This window comes from Macaca nemestrina, chromosome 8 (assembly GCF_043159975.1).
Source record: "Macaca nemestrina isolate mMacNem1 chromosome 8, mMacNem.hap1, whole genome shotgun sequence".
NCBI classification, from domain to species: Eukaryota; Metazoa; Chordata; class Mammalia; order Primates; family Cercopithecidae; genus Macaca; species Macaca nemestrina.
The window spans coordinates 134,732,348-134,752,053 of record NC_092132.1 but is presented as its reverse complement, the minus strand read 5'-3'; the positions used below and the strand labels follow the sequence as shown (position 1 = coordinate 134,752,053).

The 19,706-nt window shown below is 42.7% G+C and overlaps 1 protein-coding gene across 4 annotated transcripts in view; it reads left to right on the top strand.

Moving 5' to 3' along the window:
- LOC105482122 (integrator complex subunit 10) overlaps positions 1-19,706 on the top strand; it is a 35,688-nt gene that overhangs the window by 2,309 nt on the left and 13,673 nt on the right. For 2 of the 4 annotated variants that reach the window (XM_011742071.3, XM_011742069.3), the window contains exons 4-13: positions 664-803; positions 3,042-3,123; positions 4,243-4,383; positions 4,819-4,990; positions 5,742-5,911; positions 7,364-7,497; positions 11,158-11,311; positions 13,075-13,157; positions 14,206-14,358; positions 18,400-18,508. In XM_011742071.3, the coding sequence (XP_011740373.1) occupies positions 664-803; positions 3,042-3,123; positions 4,243-4,383; positions 4,819-4,990; positions 5,742-5,911; positions 7,364-7,497; positions 11,158-11,311; positions 13,075-13,157; positions 14,206-14,358; positions 18,400-18,508 (1,338 nt within the window). Of the gene's footprint in view, positions 1-663; positions 804-3,041; positions 3,124-4,242; positions 4,384-4,818; positions 4,991-5,741; positions 5,912-7,363; positions 7,498-11,154; positions 11,312-13,074; positions 13,158-14,205; positions 14,359-18,399; positions 18,509-19,706 lie in introns of all 4 variants that reach the window. The other 2 variants (XM_011742070.3, XM_011742068.3) reach the window with 1 other exon arrangement.

The window sequence follows — 19,706 nt, the reverse complement described above, 5'->3', positions numbered from 1 at the left end:
CCAAATCATAGATAGTAATTTCACACACAAAAAAGTCACACCTGGGGTATTGATAACCATATGTATGTTTTATTCTTGGCAACCAAAGTCTATAATAATGTCACTCAGTTCCTTGATTTGCTTAGAACCCTTTAAGCTTCTTTAAAGGATATGGATTTGTCAGTGAGACAAGGAATTAATTGTATATATTTTTAACAGGTTTTACAGTAACCAGATAGCAGCTATAGATTAACCAGCTCTCCACAAAACAGGAGAGAAGCTTTTAGTAATTTAGAAGCTTCCTCTTTGAACTTCTCCATGTTGCTGTCGTCAATCAAAGATTTCAAATTCTGCGTAAAATAGAAGTAGATGTTTAGGTCATTTCAGCTTCAAAAAGCACACGCTCTCTATCTCAGCCTGCAACAGGCATTCTTGTGACCATTCACATACGTCATTGTTTTTTGAATTTGATCAGTCTTCCAAATATTTTACCATTATTCAGCAAACATCCTGTGCCAGATACTATTGGCCCCAAAAGGCTGCCAGGTTGTAGGTAAAACTTAACCACATTGATTTCACATGTAGTGTTTACTGTTCTGTACATGAAAATGCCTTACTCAGCACTTTTGCTGCAGTCTTTGCTGTCCGCAAGAAACTTTTAACAGTGAAATATGTTTCGTACAGGTTTATTTGAAACTCTGCCTGGTCGGGTCCAGTGTGAAATGTTACTAAAGGTCACGGAACAATGCTTCAACACGTTAGAACGATCAGAAATGTTGCTTCTACTTCTGAGGCGCTTCCCTGAAACGGTGGTGCAACATGGGGTGAGATTTTATTCTTCCCCTTCTCTTAATATAAAATTCAATGGGTCATCAACAGATTCATCGGTATGGTGAGGAGCTACAAAGCGTAAGTTTCTGAAGAGCACTGGTGAAGATTGAACTGAAATAAAAGGTTCTTTGTTAGTAAAGCTAAACGGACATTCTTTTTACCAAATTTTATAAGTTTCCAGGAGAAGCTGTTTTATCAGAAAAGTTACCAAGCTCTGATAGTACTATTTATTTGCAATCCGTATGGTAAAAAGTAATCTTTTTCCATTGTATTCTACAATGTGCTTTTGAATTTGGGGTACAGTTTGTAGTCTTTTAACAGATGCGTTTTTCCTGTGCTTCTGCCCTATGGAGACTGTTTTCATTCTATTCCTGCCCTTCGTCTATAATAATTATTGAGTGCTACTGGCAGGCATGGGTAAGTGCTAGGTATCTCCTATCTTCCTAAACCCCCTGAAGTAAATAGTATCCCACTTTACAGATGATGAAACTGAGCATTTCATGTTTTAGTAACTTCCCATAGCCAGTGAGGTGTCAGGAGTCAAACCATTCATTCGATTGGTTCATACTCTGTGGCTTATTCTTTCCCATGCCGTTTTTCTGGCATCTGGCCCTGGTTAATCATTTCCATACCTGCTTGTGTTAGTCTGCGAGGGTTGCCATAACAAAGTACCACAAACTGGGTAGCTTAAAACAACAGAAAGACTCTCACAATTCTGGAAGCTAGAAGTGTAAAAGCCAGGTGTTGGCAGAGCCATGTTTCCTCTGAAGACTCTGGGGAAGACTCTTGCTTTACCTCTCCCTGGCTTCTGATGGTTGTCAGTGCTCTTTGGCATTCCCTGGCTGGCAGCTGCATCACTCCTCCAATTTCTCCTCCATCATCACATGATCTTTCTTTTGTGCCTGTGTCTTTACATGGCCTTTTTTTGTTTTTTGTTTGTCTGTCTGTTTGTTTTTGAGGCAGAGTCTTGCTCTGTTGCCCAGGCAGCAGTGCAGTGGCATGGTCTTGGCTCACTGCAGCCTCTGCCTCCTGGGTTCAAGCAATTCTCATGCCTCAGCCTCCTGAGTAGCTGGGATTACAGATGTGTGTACATGGCCATGTTATAAGGACGCTAGTCATTGGATTGAGGGCCTTTCTAATTCACTATGACCTCATCTTAATTAATTATTTCTACATGGGCACTTTTTTTTTTTTTTTTTTTTTTTGAGATGGAGTCTTGCTCTGTCGCCCAGGCTGGAGTGCAGTGGCCGGATCTCAGCTCACTGCAAGCTCCGTCTCCCGGGTTTACGCCATTCTCCTGCCTCAGCCTCCAGAGTAGCTGGGACTATAGGCACCCGCCACCACGCCCGGCTAGTTTTTATTTTCTATTTTTTTAGTAGAGGCGGGGTTTTACGGTGTTAGCCAGGATGGTCTTGATCTCCTGACCTCGTGATCCACCCGTCTCGGCCTCCCAAAGTGCTGGGATTACAGGCTTGAGCCACCGCACCCAGCCAAGGGCACTTTTTTAAAAAAAGGTTAAGATATATATGAGGTCACATTCTGAGTTTCTGGGGGGATATGAATTTGGGAGACACTGTTCAGCCCAGCACACTTTCTGGTCATAACTGTGACCTTTAACCTTCTGTGTGATGTTACCTTTTGCACTTTTCCACTCCTATGAGGCATCCCTGTGTGGTCACAAGGAAGCTGATACCAATGTCTTGGTGGATTTGGGTGAGGGACTATCTACTATGCTAGGGCATCAGCAATGGAAAGGTAGCCTTAAAACTCTGACCTTTCTGCCCAGTCTACGCCAGACTGTATGACTGGCTACTCCTGAGAACTTATCTTGAACATGATACGTTTTGTCTATATTGATACATCTTCACGTAGAGAATAAACTCTAGTTTCTTTATTTCTTAGAAAATCTCTGCCTCCAGTTCCAGTGCTTCCTTTACATTTCTATAGACATTTTGTTAATTCTTGTTAATCGTTAATTAGAATTTTGCTAATTCTGAAGAGAATAACCAAGACAGAGTGGTCAGATGTTCAGGTGAATTTGGCCTTCTAGGGTGTGTGGCTGGTGCCTTCTTTTACTTTCTAGTCTTTAAAATGTGATTATTTGTTTCTCAGATAAGTTTGATTACACAAACTGTGATAAGTAAAAAAAAAAAAAAAGAACCCATTACTTCATATAGTTCTGACAACTTACGCTGTAACACATTTAAATGATTAATTTTGTTTTGAAATAGGTTGGCCTTGGGGAGGCACTGTTAGAGGCTGAAACTATTGAAGAACAAGAATCTCCTGTGAACTGCTTTAGAAAATTATTTGGTAAGGAAAATTGTATTCTCTATTACTTCTATGGTAAGTTAATATGCTGGGGTAAGTGTTGGTTCAGGGATAAGCTCATATATGGAAGGCCAAGGAGCTCTATGTGTTATGGCATTTAAGTTCTTTTTTTTTATTTAGAAAGCATTTTAGCTAGGCATGGTGGCTCATGCCTGTAATCCTAGCACTTAGGGAGGCTGATGTGAGTGGATCACGAAGTCAAGAGATCGAGACCATCCTGGCCAACATGGTGAAACCCTGTCTCTACTAAAACTACAAAAATTAGCTGGGCGTGGTGTTGCATGCCTGTAGTCCCAGCTACTAGGCAGGCTGAGGCAGGAGAATTGCTTGAACCTGGGAGGTGGATGTTGCAGTAAGCCGAGATCATGCCACTGCACTCCAGCCTGGTGACAGAGCGAGACTCTGTCTCAAAAAAAAAAAAAAAAAAAAAGCATTTTAAACAACTTCTAAACTTCCGTTATGTAAGATCTGATACCTCTGAAAGAATATGATAACTGTATATGTAAGTATGAAGCATAATAATAAAGAAGCATCTGAATTCGGCCGGGCGCGGTGGCTCAAGCCTGTAATCCCAGCACTTTGGGAGGCCGAGACGGGCGGATCACGAGGTCAGGAGATCGAGACCATCCTGGCTAACACGGTGAAACCCCGTCTCTACTAAAAAAAAATACAAAAAACTAGCCGGGCGAGGTGGCGGGCGCCTGTAGTCCCAGCTACTCGGGAGGCTGAGGCAGGAGAATGGCGTGAACCCAGGAGGCGGAGCTTGCAGTGAGCTGAGATCCGGCCACTGCACTCCAGCCTGGGCGACAGAGCGAGACTCCGTCTCAAAAAAAAAAAAAAAAAAAAAAAAACAAGAAGCATCTGAATTCAATGGAAGAACTGCACCCTCACCCACAGCGTAGAACTGCCCGTGTGTTTCCTCCCTGACTCCAGCTACTGGTCTCTCTCTGCACAGCACATTTTGAATACATGAGTCATAAGGGATTTTCCCCCTATATATTTTAGATACTACATCAAATGAACTCTCAAAGCTTTTGTATCTGTTGGAACTCTAGGGTAGATAACCTAATTAATTTATTTCTTCTTTTTCTCCTCCAACAGTTTGTGACGTCCTTCCTCTAATAATTAACAACCATGATGTTCGACTGCCTGCCAATTTATTATATAAGTACTTGAACAAAGCAGCTGAATTTTATATCAATTATGTCACTAGGTCTACTCAAACAGAAAATCAGCATCAAGGTAAGGAGGAATATCCTGTACTTTTATTTAAATAGGCTTTAGTAAAATTGCAAATTCAGAAACCCCTCAATGTTCTGATTATTCTCCTCTGGATACTTACCAGTTTGGGAGTGTTTCAAAAGATGGTATCTAGAAAAAAATACTAGAGTTAAAAGATGAGGCTTTTCTGGAAGCAGTGCCACCCCTTGATCAAAACAGTCTTCTGGCTGAGCTGTAACATTATTGCATGGAACATTATACATGTATCATGATGAAGTAGTGGAAATTACTTCTTGCTTATACCAGTGGCCTGTTGTCGGTCCTTGAGCAAAACATAAATGTGTTGGAATTCGGTGCTCTGTGCATTTTCATGGGGAGTCAGACTTTCTTCATCAGGTACCACGTCAACAACAAGTCATAATGTTAATTGTAGGTTCCTTTTTTCTTCCATCTCAGGTGCCCAGGATACATCTGATTTAATGTCACCTAGCAAACGTAGCTCTCAGAAGTATATAATAGAAGGGCTGACCGAAAAATCATCCCAGATCGTGGACCCTTGGGAGAGGTTGTTTAAGATTTTAAATGTTGTTGGAATGAGATGTGAATGGCAGATGGATAAAGGAAGACGGTAATAAATAGCTTATTTCCAGAATTGCCTATTGATTCTTTTGGATCCTTATAAAAATGAAAACATGCTTTTTTAAAACTATATAATGCATAGGTATAGTTTTTGGGCAAATTTTGTGACACTCAATACTTATGCAAAAGAGGATGGTTTTTCATTTTATCAAAAGATTTCTGGCTGGGCACAGTGGCTCACACCTGTAATCCCAGTGCTTTGGGAGGCTGAGGTGGGCAGATCACTTGAGGTCAGGAGTTTGAGACCAGCCTGGCCAACATGATGAAACCCCATGTCTACTAAAAATACAAAAATTAGCCAGGCATGGTGGTGCGTGCCTGTAGTCCCAGCTACTTTGGAGGCTGAGGTGAGAGAATCACTTCGCCGGGAGGCGAAGGCTACGATAGGCCAAGATCACACCACTGCACTCCAGCCTGGGTGACAGAGTGAGACACTGTCTCCAAAAAAGAAAAAAAAAACAGATTTCTTACTGAAATATGAACTCTTAAGACGATGTTGTGTTTGAACCTCTCCTTGCTACTTCAGAGAAAAACTACTTAGCATGTTTGTGTCATGAAATCTTGATCACTACCCTAATTCAGAAGGGAAAAGTTACCATTTATCTTGGACAATAAAGAATAGTTTTACATGCCTACAGCAACATTTGGTACATGTAATGGTACCACCAGAGCTTTCCTTTAGACTTTTTGCTGACCAGCCCAGAGTAATCGACTAAGTTTCATCATTCCTTCTTTTTTAGAAGCTATGGAGATATTTTGCATAGAATGAAGGATCTCTGCAGATACATGAACAACTTTGATAGTGAAGCACATGCGAAATACAAAAACCAAGTGGTGTATTCCACCATGCTGGTCTTCTTTAAGAATGCGTTCCAATATGTCAACAGCATACAGCCGTCTCTCTTCCAAGGTTGGTTTGAAAATTTTACAGTGTCCAAAAAGCCGGTTCATACTGTGGGGATGGTAAGGAAGATGAAAGTGCTTATCCACTATTGTTGGATCCGAATAACTGTGGGGCGGTACCAGTCCTTTTTATAGTTGGTGATTTGGTTTTGTTCAGTTTGGCTTAATTGGTAGTTTTTATGTAAGTATGTTTCATTAAAAGTTTCTATATCAAAGGGCATAATGGTACTGCACAACTAAATACAGATATCAAATGCCACTATTTTGAAAATAACGGCAGGCTGGGCATGGTGGCTCATGCCTGTAATCCCAGCACTTTGGGAGGTGAGGCCAGCGGATCACTTGAGGTCAGGAGTTTGAGACCAGCCTGGCCAGTATGGTGAAACCCCATCTCTACTAAAAATACAAATATTAGCCGGGCATGATTGAGAGCACCTGTAATCCCAGCTACTTGGGAGGCTGAGGCAGGAGAATCACCTGAACGCAGTAGGCAGAGGCTGCAGTGAGCTGAGGTCGCACCTTGCACTCCAGCCTGGGCAACAGAGCGAGACTCCATCTAAAAAAAAAAAAAAAGAAAAAACCAGTAGATGTAACAACATATTTAAGTAGATTTCATGAAGACATCACAATAGGCAAAGATTTATTCAGTAAAATATCCATTTTATATATAGAGTGTATGCATAAATATACTGTAGAAAATTTGAAAACTGGAAATAAGAGTGAAATCACCCACAATCCTTCCAGTATAATACAGCATTTGTTTTTATGTATTGCCTTATAATATCACATATATTTAGATTTTGTTTGGAATTTGTAACTATAATGTAAGTATAATTTGGTAGTCTTTTTATGGTACTTTAATGACTCATGATCATTATAAAAAATTTGCAGATACATAACAAATACAAAGAAGGAACTGTCACTTGTATTCCACTACTGACAGGAAGTCTTTAACAATTTGGTATATATCTTTACAGTCTTTTTTTTCTGTGCATCTACTTGTTTGTTTACCTAATTGAGATCACACTGAACATATTTTTAATGACTTTTGTCAAGACAGTTGAGTAAGCTTCTCCCTTGTTTTAAGTATCCTTTTCCTAGCTGCATTTTTAAATTATTTATTTATTTATTTAGTTTTTAAGTCTTGCTCTGTTGCCCAGGTTGGAGTGCAGCGGTGTGATCTCGGCTCACTGCAACCTCCGCCTCCCGGGTTCAAGCAATTCTCCTGCCTCAGCCTCCCGTGTAGCTGGGACTACAGGCGCTGCCACCATGCCTGGCTAATGTTTTGTATTTTTAGTGGAGACAGGGTTTCGCCATGTTGCCCAGGCTGGTTTCAAACTCCCGAGCTCAGGCAATCCACCCACCTTAGGCTCCCAAAGTGCTGGGATTATAGGCATGAGCCACCGCGCCCGGCCTCCTTGCTGCGTTTGTAGGTGTTGGTGTTTTTCCCCATCCTTAGGTCCTAATGCCCCGAGCCAAGTTCCACTGGTTCTTCTCGAAGATGTATCGAACGTGTATGGTGATGTAGAAATTGATCGTAATAAACACATCCATAAAAAGAGGAAACTAGCTGAAGGAAGAGAAAAAACCATGGTAAGGCTTTCAAATATACTTATTAACAGATTGGATGGGACGGTTTGCTAGAGATGGATCTTTGTAAAATATGGCTTTGGAGCTAAATCGATAAAGCTTGGGTTTTAAAATTGTATGATATATTAATAATTACTAAGTCAGTGGTTCTCCACTGGAGGTGATTTGCCCTTTAGGGGACATTTGGCAATGTCTGGGAGACATTTTTGGTTGTCACAGGTTGGTGGGGAGGGGCCAGGGATGCTGCTGAGTACTTCACGGTGTACTGACCAAAAGGTCAGTGATGAGGTGGAGAACCCACGGTATACGTTCCTTACACATGTTTTGGCTGAATGGCATTGATTCCGTTTAAAAAACAAAACCAACATGGCATCACACCTCTAGAGCAGGGTGCAGTGTGGGGTACTGGCCTCAGAATGGAAAGCTGTGAGGTGTGCAGGGCAGCAAGAACAGCCTGTGGGCAGATGCAGAAAAGATTACATGAAGGAGGTCAACACTGAAATCAGTGCTGAAAGATGAAGGGTTTTGTCAGTTGGAATTGGGAGGTAGATTTTGTTGAGAGGGAAAAGTTTGCACAAAGATGCAAGAAGCCCGAGAACGTAAAGAATCGTCAGTCCTCTAACCTGACCAAGCAGTGCCCCAAGACCGTCCCTGCCTCCCAGCCTCTGCCTGTCAAGGCTGTGCTCTGTGGTTCCAGTGCTTTTCCCTCGGATCAGTGCGCGGCTAGGTCCTTGTCACTTGGTCCCAGCCCAAACGAGTCTCCCTCTGAGGCTGCTCCTGAACACCCATCTGAAGTAGCTGTCCGGGTCTCTTTTTATTCCTCTGTTTTAATTCTCTGCGGCATCCTCCTTGCTATCTGTGTTTTCTTGTTTATTCACTGACTGGTTTACTTCTTCACTAGAGTACAAGCTCCGTGGGGCCTAGCGTTTTCTCTGCCTTGTCCTGTACCATACGCCAGGCATCTGAGTAGTGCCTGGGCTGGAGCAGGTGTGTGGCGACCATCTGGTGAAGGAGGGAATTCCCATGGGTCCCTCCTGGGTTTGGCGTGCAGGCTAGGGGATGGCTGTTTAAACCTGGCCCAGCTGTTCTTCCTTCCGGTTTTTTTTTGGCCTGTCAAGCACTCATCTAGCGAGCCCTGTTCTCATAACCCGGCCTTCCACCCACTGTGGGATTTCCATCCATTTTTGTTTTCATGGTCTTAACTGATTTCATCCTGATTTTCACTCTATCCCTGAGTCTGCCCCAACCTGATGTAGGTCCAGACCTTAAAGGCCCATGAGCTCAGCTCAGAGATATCTTGCTTTGCTCTCAGTGTTTTGTTTGTTTAAATAACCTAGCATTTAAAAATTAGAAACCAGGCTGGGTGCAGTGGCTCACGCCTGTAATCCCAGCACTTTGGGGGGCCAAGGTAGGAGGATCACCAGCCCAGGAGTTTAAGACCCACCTGGGCAATATAGTGAGACCCCATCTCTATAAAAAATGAAAAAAAAACTAGCTGGCTGGTGGCATGCCCCTGTCATCCCAACTGCTTCAGAGGCTGAGATGAGAAGACCCCTTGAGCTCAGGAGTTCAAGGTTCCAGTGAGTGATGACCACACGACGGCCCTCCAGCCCGAGCAACAGTGGGAGACCCTGTCTATAAAAATAAAATAAAATAAAAAATAGAAACCTAGCATTTCTCATAACAATCCAGATTCCCGACTTCCTTTTTGTAGTTAGGATATCTGATCACACTGGCCCCTGGTGGTAACCCACAACTGGAGTTGGGGGGCGGCCCACATCAGTTCTCCAGCCAGCTTACATCACAGGCACGTGTGACGTCACAAGTGGCTGGTGCTGGGACGGGCCTCTCCTGTGGGCATCTGTCCCCCACTTGGTGCATTCTTGCTTCAGAGAATACCCTCAGTGCTTCAGAGTGTACTTGCACATTTCAAAATCAGTTTCTCTAAATTTAAAAACATTTGGAACTCACTAGTCCCATTCCGTAAGCTGCAGCACTAGCGCCATGCATGTTCGTGTATATTAGGTTGCCATTACTAGGCAAAGAACAGGCCCCTGATGAAACAGTACCTGGCAGATAGGGTTGTGGGGTGTTTTTTTGGTAGTGACAAGGTCTGTCTATGTTGCCCACATTGGTCTTGAATTCCTGGGCTCATGCAATCCTCCCACCTTGGCCTCCAAAATAGATGGGATTACAGGGGTGAACCGCACACCTGGCCTGGTAGATAGGTTTTGATTGGAAAGGGTGTGTTTTTCCTAATGCAAAAACATTACTTAGGGAAGATAAGAACATGGAGCAGAACGGTGGGGTAGGGTAAGGCTGCCAAGCACAGGGACTAGCAGGAAGATACCAAGCTCAGAAAGTGGAGAGAAAGGTGGGCAGCGGAGGGAGGGAATGACAGCTTCCTGCCTGTCTTACCTGAGATGAGCTTGAGGATTGAAGCTTTTAGTGACAATAGTTGAGCGTATTTTTAAACGATCTTAGTGGAGTAAAGATCTGCAGGAAAAATTTAATTTGGGTCATTAAATCAGTAAAATGACCTAGGTGGACTAAAAGATTCAGAAAATTCTTAGCAAAATAAAATTCAGTGGAGCTGTTTTACCTTTACCTTTTTTTTTTTTTTTTTTTTTTTGGCAAAGCATCTGACTCTACCCAGCGGTATTTCCAATAATTGCCTTGCTCTGTAGCCCTCTCTTTTCTGAGGGCTTTATATTACTTGAGATGAAAAGCAAGAAAAGTAGAAATCTGTATTGTAAAATACAGAGGGCATTATTAGGTAAGTGCAGACAAACGTACTTTCTGACGAGGACCTTGCACCGGGTGAGGAGAGCGAGAGAGGGGTGACCAGCGCAGGGGAGTCATGCGCAGTGAACCAAAGATAACTAACAGTTATTCTCTGACATCATTTCTTAGAAGACGCAGGCTTTAATTTTGTTGTTGTTGAGATGGAATTTTGCTCCGTCGCCCAGGCTGGAGTGCAGTGGTGCGATCTCTGTTCACTGCAGCCTCTGCCTCCTGGGCTCAAGCGATTCTTGTGCCTCAGCCTCCTAAGTAGCTGGCATTACAGGTACGTGCCACCATGCCTGGCTGACTTTGTATTTTTATCAGAGACTGGGTTTCGCCACGTTGGCCAGGCTGGTCTCGAACTCCTGGCCTCAAGTGATCCATCCTCCTTGGCCTCCCACGGTGCTGGGATTATAGGCGTGAGCCTCCACGCCCGGCCCCGAGCTTTAATTTTATCCCGGTACCTGACAAACCATTATTTGGAAGTCAATTAAATCATGTCACGTATTAGAAAAAAAGAGTAAACTATAAACAGGTCCTTTTTAAGCTGTGTCTCTCAAGGTAAAAATCTAAATTTTGACTTTCATAAAATTGATATTTTTAAACTTTGCTCCAAAACCACCACAAGCAAACATAAGAATTTAGCATCAGAAAAAAAATTCACTCAATTTTAAAAGTAAAAATGGAATGTGTGAGAGTATAAAGACAAAAAAAAAATTAATTTTCAAAGCTAAATTGTTAAATTCAAAAAAATTGTATGTATGTGGTATCCTTTGATATAAAATTCATATCATGAGCAAAACTGGCAGCAATAATATGGTTTCATATATGACTATATTTATAACTGAATTAACCACGTTCTCCACATTCTTTAAGCAGAGTTCAGACGATGAAGACTGTTCGGCGAAAGGAAGAAATCGTCACATTGTAGTCAATAAAGCCGAACTTGCTAACTCCATTGAAGTGTTAGAAAGCTTTAAATTGGCCAGGGAGAGCTGGGAGTTGCTCTATTCCCTAGAATTCCTTGACAAAGGTAAGAAAGCACATGTCATTGGTGCTGTTTAATGTTTTATATAAAAGCATTATGCTACTTGAAATGTCAGGTCACTCATGGCAAATTAAGTTGATTACAGTAGTTCATGCATTTTTTCTTTTTTTCTTGTTTTGAGATGGAGTCTCACTCTTTTTCACCCAGGCCGGAGTACAATGGCGTGATCTTGGCTCACCTCAACCTGTACCTCCTGGGTTCAAACAATTCTCCTGCCTCAGCCTCCCTAGTAGCTGGGATTACAGGCGCGTGCCACCATGCCTGGCTAATTTTCTGTATTTTTAGTAGAGATGGGGTTTCACTATGTTGATCAGACTGTTCTTAAACTCCTGATCACGTGATCTGCCTGCCTCAGCCTCCCAAACTGCTGAGATTACAGGCATGAGCCACCACGCCTGGCCGTATTGCTGTTTTTATCCGCATTAACTCCATTGTCTTGAAAAACTCAAAATCCAAAAACTATAGGAAGCCTATTTTCCTTTGAGTATGCTGGGTATTTTGACATTGCTTAGAAATCACTAACTGTTTGCTAACTAAGGTATTCTTTTTTTTTTTTTTTTTTTTTTTTTTTTTTGAGACAGAGTCTTGCTCTGTCGCCCAGGCTGGGGTGCAGTGGCCGGATCTCAGCTCACTGCAAGCTCCGCCTCCCGGGTTTAGACCATTCTCCTGCCTCAGCCTCCCGAGTAGCTGGGACTACAGGCGCCCGCCACCTCGCCCGGCTAGTTTTTTGTATTTTTTAGTAGAGACGGGGTTTCACCGTGTTAGCCAGGATGGTCTCGATCTCCTGACCTCGTGATCCGCCCGTCTCGGCCTCCCAAAGTGCTGGGATTACTTTACTACACTTTGGAATCGGGGCCCCTTATTTTACTTTTAGCCCGTGGACATTCATCCCCTGGCTGCAGTCATGTGTCATACAGAGCCCTTGGCCAGATGTGCTGTGTCATCTTTTCTAAGTAAACTTAGCACTGTTCAGTTTCTCTTTGTTACATGTGGGATTGTGAACACATATGTGACAATTCTAGAAGGGATCTTTCCTTTAGTTAGAAATTGATTTTTTTTTAAATGAATAAAACCTTTTAGTGTCATTGTATGTTTGTTATTTTAATTAGGTCAAAATAAAATGGGCCAGGCAAGATGGCTCATGCCTATAATCCCAGCGCTTTGGGAAGCTGAGGCAGGTGGATCATTCAGCTCAGGAGTCAGAGACCAACCTGGGCAATATGGCAAAAACCCGTCTGTATAAAAAAACAAAAACAAAAATTGGCCAAGTATGGTGGCATGTGCCTGTAGTCCCAGCTATTCAGGAGGCTGAGGTAGGAGGACTGCCTGAGCCCAGAAGGTCGAGGCTGCAGTGACCCATGTTAGGGCCACTGTACTACCAGCCTGGGCGACAGAGAGAATGTCTCTAAATATAAGATAAAATAAAAATAAAATGGGACCTTGTTTTGGGGAAAGCAAAGTAGTTTAAAAGATAAATGAAGAAATGCATGGAAAGCACGTTAAATAGTTCTTGGCACCTGGTATGTGCTCAGTAAGTTGTTAGCGTCTGCAAAATATTGCTTGTGTATTACTGATAAGTGTTGTGTGTTTCTTCTCTACTTGAAATTCTAGAGCAGTATTTTAGAAATCAAAGTCAAACTTGCTGTGCATTTTTGGTAGTTTGTGTCTGTTCTCTCTTGCTGGATTTGTTTGTTTTCTGCGTCTGCACTACATATATTTGGTAAATTTGTTCTTGACTTCTCACTCAGAATTTACAAGGATTTGCTTGGCCTGGAAGACGGATACTTGGCTTTGGTTAAGAATCTTCCTCACCGATATGATCATCTATCAGGTAGCGTATTACACATATTTTAGGTACCTGTGTCTGTACAGGATGGCTATGGTGGCAAACCAGCTTTCCCTTGCAGAATGTGTCATGTTCCCTCTTGGGCTAGTCTACTGCCTGCTGCCACCTGTTCTGTCTTCAGTGGCTGAGGGGGTATGGTCCATTTTCCTTTCAAAATAACTCTGGGCCGGGTGCCGTGGCTCACGCCTGCAATCCCAGCACTTTGGGAGGTCAAGGTGGGAGGATTGCTTGAGCCCAGGAGTTCAAGACCAGCCCTGGCAGCATAGTGAGACCCTGTCTCTACAAAATAAAAAACTTAGCCAAGTGTGGTGGCATGTGCCTATAGTTCCAGCTACTCAGGAGGCTGAGGCGGGAGGATCACTTGAGCCCAGGAAGTCAAGACTGCATTGAGCCATGATAGCACCACTGCACTCTGGCCTGGGTGACAGTGAGACCTTATATCAAAAACAAAACGAAACAAACACTTCAAAATGACAAGCCTGTACCTTCTGTGTTACTTTTGGTATATCCAATCACACCTCTCTGTTACTTTTCGGTAAAAGAGGATTACTTCTCACCCTCCTTCTCTCTGTGCTGGTGGAGTCTGCCTGGCTGTACTGTTCTCCAGCATCTTAGACCTAGAACCGAGAGAGTCGATAATTCACGAATGAGGTGTTGTTGGAATGGGCAGGTTGCTGCTTCCATCCTTCATAAAGGAGAAGTGGTGCTTGTAGTAAAATATTTCTAAAGAAATGTTATATCCAGAATGTGCTGGGTCAAAGGGCTTGGTTATTTTCTTGAGTCTTAAGACCTAAGACCAGAAAGAAAAATCTCCATCCTTATAAAGTACCGCCATAAAGAACTCTCACCTGGCTTTAACTAAGTTGATTTGGTTCTATTGCCAAGTCTCCATTTCTTCCTCAGATGATGGAACCAAGCTACCATCTTTGTAAGTTGCTTGTTCGTTGCTTCATGAACTCTGTTAAGGGCATTTTTTAAATTTATTTTTTTAATGGCGATGTTTTTCCCCTCCTTTCTATTCCATCTTTCTTAGGGTCAATATAAAAAGGCGATAGCCAGCCTGCATCACTTAGCAGCTCTCCAGGGATCCATTTCTCAGCCACAGATCACAGGGCAGGGGACCCTGGAGCATCAGAGGGCACTCATCCAGCTGGCGACGTGCCACTTTGCACTAGGGGAGTACAGGGTGAGTACTGCACACATGCTGGCCACAGGTGCATGGGGCCACCTGGGCTTTCTCCTTTCCTAGCGTGGCTTTTCATTCAGTGCACGTTTGTTTCAATTTGATCTTTCTGCCTAGACTTATTACTTAATCTGCTAGTGAACATCACAATGATTTTGTTTTACTTAATTTTCTCTTTACTACAGCTTCCCTGAAATAAGGCATCAGTACATTTTAAGTTTCTTGTTCATTGTTCCATTTGTTGGAGGATTTTTCTTTTTATTATTTTTCTTTTTATTATTATTACACTCTTGCCTGTTCCATTGTACTTGGAAAAACAAGGCCATTATTAAGTGGGAAATGGAGGATTTATATTTAGCTTACTCAAATCTCAGATTCTCTCTTTAAATGGTAATAACATGCCAGGCGCGGTGGCTCACGCCTATAATCCCAGGACTTTGGGAGGCTGAGGCTGGCAGATCACCTGAGGTCAGGAGTTCGAGACCAGCCTGGCCAACGTGGTGAAACCCCATCTGTATTAAAATACAAAAATGAGTTGGGTGTAGTGGCGGGCACCTGTAATCCCAACTACTTGGGAGGCTGAGGCAGGAGAATCACTTGAACCAGGAGGCAGAGGTTGCAGTGAGCCAAGATTGCACCACTGCACTCCAACCTGGCGATAGAGTGAGACTCTGTCTCAAAAAAAACAAATAAATAAAATAAATGGTGATAACACCTGATAGGGGTATTGCAGGAGCAGATTTATAAATGAGTGTGTTTCCTCCAGGAGGTTTTGAGCCCTTCCTACTACAGGGTGGTGACTGTGTTTTTATCTTTGGACTCTCATGACACCTACCACAGTACAATAAGTGTTTTAATTTAATTAAAATGATAACCATGTTGTTGTGTATTCAAGGACTGTATAAACTCAAGGCCACAGCATAACACAACAAACTGATTTCTTCTCACCTCTCTATATGTTGGTGATCACTTTGTGATTATAAACCCTAAATTTTTTGTAACTTGAACTCTGAAATATGATTATTAATTTGTCCTGATGATCTTTAGAAAGGAACAGTTGGAGAATGTGTAGAGCATTCAAAATTGAAAATGCTTTTCCACCATTATTTATATAATTATCCATCAGTTACTTAACTCTAAGTTTTAATTAATTCCTTTCAAGAACTTAAAAGGCAGCACGTATTTACACCGACACACGTATCTCACGTAGAATTAGCTCTACCGCGTACTACTTCATTGTAGTGGGGAATATAAACTACTAAACAAGACAGACTCGTCTAGATTAAACAAGACAGACTCATTCCCTTTGAGGGCTTAGTTCCATCCTCTGAGTATATCAACTACTAGACCTATGGGCAATGTCGGACTTACCTGATTCCTGCCTTCCCGTCTTTAGCCCAGACTCAATATGTCCAGATGTAAGTGTCCTTAGTTCTCTGGCTGTCTTAGTCTGCCTGGGTTGCTATAACCAAATACCAAAAAGTGGGAGGCTTGTAAACAAAAGGAGTTTATTTCTCATAGTTGTGGAGGCTGGGAAGTGCAAGGTCAAGGCATCAGCAGATTCAGTGTCTGGTGAGGTCCCATTTCCTAGTTCATAGAAGGGACAAGAGTGCACTCGAGAGTCTCTCTGATAAGGGCACAAATCCCATTCATGAGGGTTTTGCTGTCATCATCCACTCACCTCCCAAAGGCTCTCCCTCCTGATGCCCTCACATTGGGGGTTAGGTTTCAACTTACAAATTTCAGTGGGAACATAGACATTCAGACCATAGTACTGGCCCTTAGACACAAAACTGTCAAGTCTTCGTGGACTCCTACTCTAGCAAATCCTTTTGATTCTTCCAGTGTGATACTAATCTCTTTGCTATATTACCTTGTATTTCTATTGTCACCACCCAAATCCATGCCTTTTAACTAAGTTTTTGGCCTATAACCCTTTTTCCAACCCTATAAAATTATGGTCACCGCTTTCTAAAATACTGCTTTCATCATTCCACTTAATTGAAGTGTTGGCTTTCTTGGTGCTCAGTGTTGAACCCTGCTGTTGGCTGGGGAGTAGAAGCAGAGTGTGGGGAATATGGGATCCCTGCATTCAGGGCCATATGGTTTGAGTTAGGGAAAAAAGTGTATTTGTATAAGACAATGAAAAAAAACAAATATTAGTTGGTAGTCCTCAGTCATAGGCACAATAGACATTCGGGGAAGGGCATTTTCTTTGTTGGGTCCAAAGAGTCAAGGAAAGATTTATAGAAAAGATTGGCTGGAGATGGGCATCGAAGGATGGCAGCTCATAGCTCTGGAATACAAGTCCTGGCCAGCTCTGTGACATTGGCAGCTTACCTTACCCGGGCCTATCCAACTCTAGAGTTCAAGTTTTCAACTACCAGGCTGCCCATCTCTCTAAACTAGAGCTTCATAACCCTGTGGGCCTAGGTGGGTTCTAGAGGTGCCAATATATGGATCCTGCAGCCTTTGGGGCAGTCAGCCATGACCCAGGGCTGCTGGGGCCACCCAAGGTCAATTGCTGCCAACCCTGAGCAGCCACACACAAATTACTTTCAGGGTGTGCCACAACATGGAAAGTGCTGGGAAGCATGGGTTTAAATCCCCGCTTCTGAGAGTTCAACAGTGAGAACACATGGACACAGGGAGGGGAACATCACACACTAGGGCCTGTCAGGGGGTCGGGGGCAAGGAGAGGGAGAGCGTTAGGACAAATACCTAATGCATGCAGGACTTAAAACCTAGATGATGGGTTGATGGGTGCAGCAAACCACCAAGACACATATTTTTATTTGTTTATTTTTTTTTGAGACAGAGTCTCGCTCTGTTGCCCAGGCTGGAGTGCACTGGCCGGATCTCAGCTCACTGCAAGCTCCGTCTCCCGGGTTTACGCCATTCTCCTGCCTCAGCCTCCCGAGTAGCTGGGACTACAGGCGCCGCCACCTCGCCCGGCCAGTTTTTTGTATTTTTTAGTAGAGACGGGGTTTCACCATGTTAGCCAGGATGGTCTCGATCTCCTGACCTCGGGATCCGCCCGTCTCGGCCTCCCAAAGTGCTGGGATTACAGGCTTGAGCCACCGCGCCCGGCCCACCAAGACACATATATACGTAACAAATCTACACGTCCGGCACATGTATCCCAGAACTTAAAATTAAAAAAAAAAAAATTACCCAGAGACCCAGAGATGTCTCTGGCCTTTTGCATAAAACAAAACAAAACAAAAAAAGCTCCACTTCCTCCTCTGGAAAATAGAGAATAAAAGGGTTTGCTTGACACAGATAAAAGACTCACTGCATGGAATCTGATTGTTGTTAGGAGAATTTGAGTAGATAGAGGGGGAACGGTGATGCAGACTGTCTGGATCAAGGCCAGCCTGCACAGAGGCTCTCGAGGCTCGTCTCCACTAGCACCGCATCCGTCCAGTGTCTCATCTCTGTCCTAGACCAAACCTCTGGCCCTCAAGTAAATCACCTGAACCCACACGTAGCCCTTCCCCGTGTCTTTCTCTCCTGCTTGAAAGGCCTCTTTTCTGCTTTCTTCCAAATCCTCTATTTAAGGCTTAGGTCAAGATAACCTTCCTGCCTGAAGCTTTTCCTGCTAGTTTCTCCTGTGCGTATTTTCTCCTGCATTTTAACTTATGCTCTCGATCATACCCCTTAGACCTCTGCTACATGTTTTCTGTGTTAGTTTTTCTATGCAGTGAGTTAGTATCTTTCAGGCAGGGACATCTTTCTTTTGGCTGCTGCTGTGCTGTTGAACACCTCAGTACTTAATGCTTGGTTAATTTTTAAGTTTTGTTTTTTAATAGCAAAGAATGGGTTATTGTTCCCTCAAAGGTCTAGTACATAGATTTGAGTCTTATTGTTTACTCTTTCTGTATTGACTGCTGAGCAGTGGTAATGATCACATAAAGAGGCAGAAATACAGACCTCCATGGACACACTGCCTGATTGTATGCTGCAAATATTTTGGTCCTTTGTTTATCTGATTTCAGTTCAGAAAGCTTCAAGTTAGTTCCTTTTTGGTCTTTTCCGCTTTAGATGACATGTGAAAAAGTCCTTGATCTGATGTGCTACATGGTACTACCCATTCAAGATGGAGGCAAATCCCAGGAGGAACCCTCAAAAGTAAAGCCCAAATTCAGAAAAGGTACAGTGACATGTTTTATTATTATTTTGTAAAAATAGCTTTAGAAAGCCAGGCACGGTGGCTCACACTTGTAATCTCAGCTATTCAGAAGTCAAGGCGAGAGGATAGCTTGAGCCCAGGAGTTTGAGACCAGCCTGGGCAACGTAGTGAGACCCCATCTCTTAAAAAAATTTAAAAAGAAAAGAAAAATAGTTTTAGGACCCAAGGCTGAACAATGTTTTACAGTTCCTAATGAGATAATACTGCTGCAGGGCTTGCCAAATTGTATAAAACGTTAATCCCTTTCCACGTTTTTCCTTGGCTCTGATTTCATGAGCAGCTGTAAATGTCTTTCTTCCAAAGCTCTCTTCACTTCCTGAGTTTGTTATCTCTTTGACAAATTTCACTGAACTCTTTTTTCCTATCTTTACAATTCTAGAAAAATGTGTAGATGATTAATGAGGAGGTATCTGTCAGCATATCCCTCTGAAACCACTCTGAGCTTCAGCTCAAGCTTCATGTTGCTTGAAAAATGAAACGTACAACTGATCTAAGTTGCTTAGAAAAAGATTCATAAATTAAACCTGAAGAAAAAGTTGGAAAAAGATACATAAATTGAACCTGAAGAAAATAGATGACAGGAAAGAATAATGCTAAGAGCAGAAATCAATGAAATAGAGAACATTAATAAAACTAGAAGTTTTCTTTGAAAAATATTATAAAACTGATAACCCCCTAACAAGATCGATCAGAAGGAAGGTGAACATAAATTACCAATATCAGAAATGAAAAAGGGAATGTCACTACAAATCCTACTGCAATCAAAAGGACAGTAAAATAATACATTATGAAAAACTTTATGCCAATAAATTCAACAACTTGGATGAAATGAAAAAGTTTCTTAAACACAATTTACCAAAATTGACACAAAAAAGAAATAGAAAATCAGAATGTTCTGCCAGGAATGGTGGCTCATGCCTGTAATCCCAGCATTTTGGGAAGCCAAGGAGGGCAGACCATTTGAGCCTAGAAGTTCGAGACCAGTGTGGGCAACATGGTGAAACCCCATCTCTACTAAAAATATAAAAATTAGCCAGAGGTGGTGGTACACACCTGTAGTCTCAGCTACTCAGGAGGCTGAGGTAGGAGAAGCATTTGAACCTGAGAGGCAGAGGTTGCAATGAGCCGAAATCACACCACTGCACTCTAGCCTGGGCAA